Here is an 8,145-nt window from a genome sequence, read left to right on the forward strand (position 1 = left end):
CTTGGTCAGGGAAGGGCCGTGGGCAGGGGCCTGGGCAGATCCGAGAGCAGCGGGGCGGCAAGTCCTTCCTGAGGCGGTTGCGGCCTCTGTGACCGGCCCGGGGGTCTTCCTGACAAGTAGCCACGCCGCCGTGGGTCGTTGGAGAAGGTGACCCCTGGCAGGGGTCCTTGCGTTGCAAGTGATTGAAACCCAAACCCAACTGGCCTAAGTGTAATTATACTAATGTGCCGGGGTCTGAACGGCAGGGGGTTCAGGGGCGCGGACTTGCCAGGGTCCCTATGGCTAGGGTGTCCCTATGGCTGGGGTGTCCCTATGACTGGGGTGTCCCTATGGCTAGGGTGTCCCTATGGCTGGGGTGTCCCTATGACTGGGGTGTCCCTATGGCTAGGGTGTCCCTATGGCTGGGGTGTCCCTATGACTGGGGTGTCCCTATGGCTGGGGTGTCCCTATGGCTGGGGTGTCCCTATGACTGGGGTGTCCCTATGGCTGGGGTGTCCCTATGGCTGGGGTGTCCCTATGACTGGGGTGTCCCTATGGCTGGGGTGTCCCTATGGCTGGGGTGTCCCTATGACTGGGGTGTCCCTATGGCTGGGGTGTCCCTATGGCTGGGGTGTCCCTATGACTGGGGTGTCCCTATGGCTGGGGTGTCCCTATGGCTGGGGTGTCCCTATGACTGNTGGGGGGTCGGGGTGGAGGTGCAGCCCCGGGCACGTGGGGGTCAGGCCTCAGCTCTCTGGTCTCCGTGCGTTCCCTCCCCTTGGAGAGCACTGCTCCCCGACTTCATCAAACTGTTGCGGGTCAGCGCTGGGACCTGGGGACAGAGCTGCCCCACCCGAACCCCTCGCCAGGAGGGGGCAGGCGCTCCAGATGCAGGCTGGGCTGGGTGACTTTGGGAGGGCTGGGGGGGTCCCCGAGGGGGGGCNGTCCACGCAGAGACTGGGCTTGCAAAGTGCGCCAGGACCCCCGGGGGCCTTACGCTAAGGGGAGGTGGGCGCCCTTGTCAGCAGGGGCCACCCGAGACGGGCCTGCAGCCCACGTGACAGGGTCTTCGTGGCTGCATCCCAGGCGGCGGGGAGCCCGCGGAGGACGGCCAGGCTCTGCTGGACACTCCCGAGGGGGAGACGGACTTCATGAGGCTGGGGGAAGACGACGGAGACGCCGCCAGGGAGGAGGGGCGTGAAAATGGCCGCGAGGAGCTTCGATACGACACCGCCGACCAGGGTGAGCACCTCGGGATTCCCTGAATCTCTGAAGCTCTTCCGAGAGCTGTGGGCGCCACCCGGAAGTTCAGAGAGGACTCTCTTTTTCAAACCCAGTTTCCTGGGTCTGATTCAAGGTGGGCCTGTCGGGGCGGCGGGACGGGGGGCAGCGGGGGGACAGCGTGCCCCGGCCNACTGAGCCCCCCAGGTGCCCCACTTTCCGAGTTCTTTGAAGGTACCTGACATGATGAACTCCTGTACAACAGGTTCCAACCTAAACGCGGCAGGTGCTCGCAGAGCCGGGCTTCTTGTGGGCGGAGATTCCCAGTTCCCAGCAGCCCCGGAGAGGCCCGCGCTGGCGGCTGGGCGGCCCGTGGCCGAGGGGCAGCTGGTGACCTCTTACTTGACCCCTGCCTCCTGTGTGTGGGCCAGATGCCCGAGCTTTGTGAGGGGAGTAGGCTGCGCGCGTGGAGGTGGAGTATTTAACGGCATGGAGAGGCTCCATCCATGGAGGCTGTGGGTCACACCGAGCGTCCCTGATGGGAGGACACCGTGGTGCCCGGCTGGGGGAGCTGAGAGGCACCAGGGGCTGACAGGAAGTGAGTGGACAATCAGTGATGTGCCTGCGTGTGCCTGTGTGTGTGCTGTGTGCACCTGCGTGTGTGCCTGCGTGTGCCTGCGTGTGTGCCTGTGTGTGTGCCTGCTGCGTGCTGTGTGCACCTGCGTGTGCCTGCTGTGTGTGCCTGCATCTGTGCCTCCTGCGTGCTGTGTGCCCCTGTGTGTGCCTGCTGTGTGTGCCTGCGTGTGTGCCTGCTGCGTGTGCCTGCTGCATGCTGTGTGCACCTGCGTGTGCCTGCGTGTGCCTGCTGTGTGTGCCTGTTGGGTGCTGTGTGTACCTGCGTGTGCCTATGTGTGTGCCTGCTGCGTGTCCCTGCATGTGCCTGTGTGTGTGCACCTGCATGTGCCTGTGTGTGTGCTGTGTGCACCTACGTGTGCCTGCGTGTAACTGCTGTGTGTGCTGTGAGCATCTGCGTGTGCCTGCGTGTGCCCAGTAGGCAAGCATCTCATGACAAGAACCCAAACTGGAGATTTGACATGATTCTGACATTATGCCTGAGGCTCTCCCTGCTCACTCTTCTGAGATGTTACAGAGTTTTCTGTCTGTGACATCTCAGAAGAGATGTTAACCTGTAACAAGGTAACTCTCGATTTCCTGAAACACGTAAGATAACATCTCACCAGAGTCTCCACTTTTCTTACTGATGCAAAGGCCAAACAGTGACTCCTGTTTGCGGTGCTGGCCGAGTCTGGACAGCATGTGGCAGCGGGGACGGCCCTGAGCTCATGCTGGCCCACGTGAATGTTCTTAGCATGAACCTGGACACATCTTTTGCCTAGTTTGTGACTGGTACCAAAGAAAACCCGCAAAAGTCTGTATAAGATAACGTTGAACATTCCTTTTTTTTTTTTTTTTGCCTGATAAATGCTTAATCTTTATGATATTATTCATTGCAAAAGACCTGTTAGCACACAGAATTTCAAAATAGAAAAAGAGAATGTGGGACATACTCATGTTTCTTTGTCCCCGCACCCCCCAGAAAATGCTAATTTTGAAGACGACGAAAGTAAGCAGTGAGAGCGGTCGGAGCCAGAAGCAAGCGGGATGAGGGGGAGAACCAATCACAGACACGCTGACCCCCGGCCAGCTGGCGCGAGGCTGTCCGTCTTTCTTACTTGCTGTTTACATCGTGCAGTATAGCGACAATAGCAATAAATTTCTTCCTCATCCTTTGTTTATGGAAGAGCCTTCTGCTTCCCATTTCTTTAAGCCAGAAGCCGCCAGGTTATTCTGCTCTTGGTTCAGTGCTGTTTTCTCCTGGGATAGAGAAAGGGGTCCCACGATCCAGACTCCGCAGAAGATGGTTCATGGCAGTGGCCTCCTGGCCGAGCTCGTGGAGTAACTACTTACCGAAGCTTCTCTCTCAGGTCCTTCTCGAGAGAGCTAGGAAGACCCCTAGAAAATAACTCCATGTGCAACGCTCACAGAACACAGCAGGATGATCAGACTCTGGGCTTGAGCAAGAAACCACCGGCTACCACTGGAGGGGGGGCTCCTGGCCACCCTGTCGCTCCAGCATCCCAGTGTGGGTTTCAGGGGTCCCTGCAGGTGGTTGAAGGGCGGGGCTGCCCACAGGTGTGGCTCTGGCCTGTGGTGCCAACTCTTACCGTCCTCTGGTGGGCCAGGGGCTGATGTCTAGGCCACGCTGTCACTGTCCTGGCCCCTCCTGGCCGCCCGGCACTGCCATGAAGTCCTGAGCTCCCAGAGGAGCCCCCGTGTCCTGTCTTCTCCAGCTCCATGAACCACATCCATCTTCCTCCAACCGTGGAGGAGAGTGGGGTCTTCATCACCCTAGAATGGCCTTCGTAGCTGGTGTGCCCAGCACTGCGTGCTGTGTCTGGTCATCAGGTCCCCGAAAAAGGGGGCCTCTTTAAGAACAATGCATGATGAACACAGCGTCCAAACCTCTTCACAAAAATGCACACAGCATTACGATTCTAAAATTATATCCAGGCAGATACTGTTTTAGAATAAGAAATTTCAAAAAAGAAAATTAGCAACTCAGAGACTGGTGAGTCCACAAATAGCACGTCTAGGAAACTATCAGAATACGGTGTAAATTCATCATATGCTCTGTGCTCGGCTCCTCCTACGATCTTCCTGTAGGGAGATCGGCGAGGTCATCACCATTTTTCCGTTAGCGTGGTTTATAATTCCTGGCCATTGATGGTCTGGAGCTTTGAGCTTCACACCCCACATCTCTTGGCTCACGAAACTACCTTGGATTGTGCGCTACTAACAGGCAGTCCAATAGATCCTACTGTCCGCCGAAAATTCTGTGTGGTGCATCATCGTGTTCCTGACTGGAAAGCATCCAGTAGATGAAATAATTTCAACACACTGGTGCCTGGTGCCCCTCAACGTCCATTCCTCCACTCCCACACACTCGGTGCGGGGTCCATGGGACACGGGCAGATGGGGACCTGACCTTTGACCCCATGCCTACGTGTCAGAGTGCTGGGCAAGTCACCCAAATGGGTGGCAGGAGTATTTCCGGAAGCTATTCCAGAGCAGCGAGGGAGAACTTAAGTACACCTGGGAGTTACTGAAAACCAGTAACACACATGTATTCCAAAAACCCACACTGCCAAAGCCATCCCTGATTCGGCCCTCCCTTAGTGTGTGTGTGTGTGTGTGTGTGTTACAAGTTTATTTACTTTGAGACAGAGAAAGAGAGAGCACAAACAGGAGAGGGCCAGAGAGAGAGGGAGAGAGAGAGAGAATCCCAAGCAGGCTCTGCACTGTCAGCACAAAGCCCGACGGGGGACTCGGTCCCACGAACTGTGAGATCATGACCTGAGCTGAGATCAAGAGCCGGACGCGCCCCCAGGCACGCCCTCCCTCACCGTGTTCTAAAAGTGTCTATGGTGGCTCCACTGTCCCCCATCACAAGGGGACAGGTGTCTGAACACCTCAGAGGGAGAAGAGACCGAGGACTTAGAAGGTGGCTTGTGCCAAGTGCACAGAGCCTGTCCCCGTGAAAGCACGCCGCCAGGTGTGGAGGGGCCTCAGGCTGGTGAGCCTCCACACCCTCTGTCGGGCGAGGTCCCTCCCACCTCGCTGGTTTGGCTGGTTTGCAGGACGGAGTCGCTGTCCGCAGACTGTGGCAGCCCCTGGTTGTGTCTGGGCTCCCTTAGCTTATTCTGCTACCCCTTGCAGTTCTCATTTCTGGAAGTTATGGCCAAAGGCTTGGTGGATTCACCGCTCATGAATGGTTAGCTCAATGCCCCATTCCGTGTGGTACACTTCCGCGTCATCCGATCAGAGGACGCAGCGTGCCTGGCTGACCCCTGCCCCAGCTCAGTGCAGCCCGGTCCCTCCTGTCCCGCGCAGCCAAAGGCAGTGCGTCTGCCCTGAATGCTGACATCGTGCGACCTGTGGATCCCCACCGCGCTCACCGCCCAGCTCCCACACCAGCTCCTGGTCGTTGTACAAGTCAGTTTTATCGTTACGTCACTTTCCTGGGGCTGCCGTCACAGGTGACCGCAAACGGAGCAATTCGATCAACAGACCCTTATCCCGTCACAGCGCTGGAGGCTGGGACATCCAAACCTGAGCCCTGGGGGAGGGTCTGTCCTTGCAGCTCTCGGCGGAGCCGGTGCTTCCCAACGATACCAGTGCCTCCTCCACTGCCTGTATCACGTCTCTCTCTGCTTCTCTCTTGTGAGGACCCTTGTGATCGGATGATCCGGGACCATCTCTCCATCTCAGGACCCTGGAGTTGATCACACCTGCAAAGACCCTGTTTTCAAAGAAGTGAAATTTACAGATTCCAGGGGTTAGGACCTGGAATCTTTGGGACCGCCACGCAGACCATTACAATCATGGTTTAAACAGTGGTTTTCGGAGTCTACTGTCCCCTCTACATGTATTAGGTAGAAAAGTGTGGATTTATTTGGTTCCCCGTGAAATACAGTCCTCCTGGGAACACAGGATAAACATTCTTTTCCTTCCCTTGAATAATTTTAATGGCAGAATATTAGCTTAATGGATGCTCCAAATGGTGGCAGATTGGTCTGTTCTGGATCTCTCTCTCTCTCTCTTTTTTTTTTTTCAATTTTGTTTATGAAAGACAGAGAGAGAGAGAGAGAGAGAGCGAGCATGAGCTGGAGAGTGACAGAGAGAGAATCCCAAGCAGGCTCTGACGTTGGGCTCGAACTCATGAACCCTGAGATCACGACCTGAGCCAAAATCAAGAGGCAGTTACTTAAGTGACTGAGCTGAGCTGAGAGGGACGGCTCGGGCTCCCAGTAGCTCCTCATACTTGCTTCTGGTCCTTTTGACACAACCCATCAGTCCTTGAAAATTTTATTACATTTTCCCAGTGGTTTTGATGTTTTGTAATTTATTTTCGTGTAATTTCAAACCGACAGAAACTTTGCAAGAATAGCAGAAGGAACGTGTATATTCTTCACCCAGACGCAGGAAAGGTTTCCATCTTGCCCCGTTTGCTTTAGAGAGAGTGAAAGAGAAAGAATACTCTGTGCGCATAAGCTTATACACGTGGTTCCGGAGTCACCCCTGTCCACGGACGATACGTCCCCAGACCCGCGCACAAGCCTGAAACACGGGTATTAGCCAACTCCATACAGACCGTTTCCCCTATACATACATACGTGTAATGAAGTGTAACTTAGAAGTCAGGCACAGGAAGAGATTAGCAGCAATAAGTAATAACAGCATAGAGCAACGATAATATCTGGTAAGGAAAGTTATGTGAATGTGGTCTTTCTCTCTCCACACTGCACTCCCCCCTCCTGTGATGATGGGAGGTAATAAAACGCCCACGTGATGAGGTGAGCTGAGCGCAGCGACGTTGATGTTGTGACCTAGCGTTAGGCTACCATTGACCTTCGGATGATACGTCATCTGCTTCCAGATGGTGGTTGACTTTTGACACAAAATGAACAAAACCTTTAATTTAAGTTTATTAATTTGAGAGAGAGAGAGCGCACACGTGGGCGAGGGGAAGAGAGGAGAGACAGAATCCCGAGCAGGTTCCGCGTCATCAACACGGCCTGATGCGGGGCTCGAACTCACGGACCGAGAGATGGTGACCATGACCTGAGCCGAAGTCGGATGCTTAACTGACGGAGCCACCAGGCGCGTCTGCCTCCTTGTTTTCTTCACAGAGCCCTGGATGAGCAGAGCTTCGAGGCCAGGTGACTAACTGGGCAGAGGTGCCCACAGCTCCTGGATTCTCCGCTCACTTTCCAGGGCGTGGCTGCCTGAGCCCAGCCCTCTGGCTCTTCCGACCTGACAGGGGCCGAGGTCGCTGCGCGGCTGCAGTGGCTGCGGGCTGGAGCCACACGAACGGAAGTCACCCTTACCAGCTTTTCCTGCCGCTGCTGGCTCTCTTCTCGAAGCTGCCTGCTGTTCGTTCCGTCCCCACTTGTACCAGGGCCGTGTTTCGTAGCCTCCCCAGAGCACATAGCTGTTGTCCCTGGAGGGGAGTGTGGGGGGTGGGGGGCTGCATCCTGAAGTGAGACGATTGCAACGCTCTTCTTGGCCCCAAGATGAAACGGTTCCCGTTTCAGGTTTCTGACGCCAGGCCTGTCCCCCGGCCTCCGCCACCTTATGGCTTTGTCCCCACCGGAGCCATCCTGGGGGCTGGTCCTTCCCTGAATGATTGCCCTCCTGGGTGAGGTTCCTGGGCCCCGTCTCGGAGAAGCTCCCGCACCTGCCCGTCTCCCTGCCCTCCTCTCACGCCGGGGCGCCAGCCCCCCAGGCCCCTCCCGGCAGGTGCACGCACTCTCGTTCTTGCTTGTTCACTTGCTTTGGTCTCGGATTTGGAGGGGCAGGTAGGGTCTTCCTGGTGACCGGCCCCCACCTGGGGGCCATCCTGAGCCACTCTGTTCGAACAAGAGGTGCTCCTAACACCCAGGAAATTCCACGGGATCTAGGAGCTCGGTGTCAGGATGTTAAATGCCAAATATCTCTCGTCACACAAGAAATTGTCAGGGTTTTAGGATTTTAAAGAAGAAAAAACCAAGTCACTTTATTTCTTTATTTAAAATTTATTTTATTTTATTTTAGAGAGAGAGAGAGTGCACAAGCAGGGGAGAGGGGCAGAGAGAGAGAGAATCTTAAGCACACTCCACATTCAGTGCAGAGCCTGATTCGGGGAACGATCTCGTGAGCCGTGAGATCATGAGCTGAGCCAAAATCAAGAGTCGGATGCTTAACCGACTGAGCCACGAAAATGTAAAGACCTGATTGGCTTCGCTGGAGGATTTGTGAACGGGCAGCAGCCCAGCTGCCACATGGAAGGGAGCGCCCAGGAGTCACACAGAACACAGAACGGAAGCCTTTCGGAGGCAGCATGCA

The 8,145-nt window shown here is 55.8% G+C and overlaps 1 protein-coding gene across 1 annotated transcript in view; it reads left to right on the plus strand.

Annotated features, from left to right (window-relative positions):
- The window catches only part of RSPH1 (radial spoke head component 1), an 18,164-nt gene extending 15,163 nt beyond the window's left edge, over positions 1-3,001 (plus strand). Inside the window, exons 8-9 of the mRNA XM_077755338.1 lie at positions 1,066-1,221; positions 2,798-3,001. Of these exons, the coding sequence (XP_077611464.1) occupies positions 1,066-1,221; positions 2,798-2,835 (194 nt within the window). The 3' untranslated portion in view covers positions 2,836-3,001. The remainder of the gene's footprint in view (positions 1-1,065; positions 1,222-2,797) is intronic.
- Positions 3,002-8,145: the final 5,144 nt, after the last annotated feature.

Source organism: Crocuta crocuta, unplaced genomic scaffold (genome assembly GCF_008692635.1).
Source record: "Crocuta crocuta isolate KB4526 unplaced genomic scaffold, BGI_CrCroc_1.0 scaffold675, whole genome shotgun sequence".
Taxonomy (NCBI): Eukaryota; Metazoa; Chordata; class Mammalia; order Carnivora; family Hyaenidae; genus Crocuta; species Crocuta crocuta.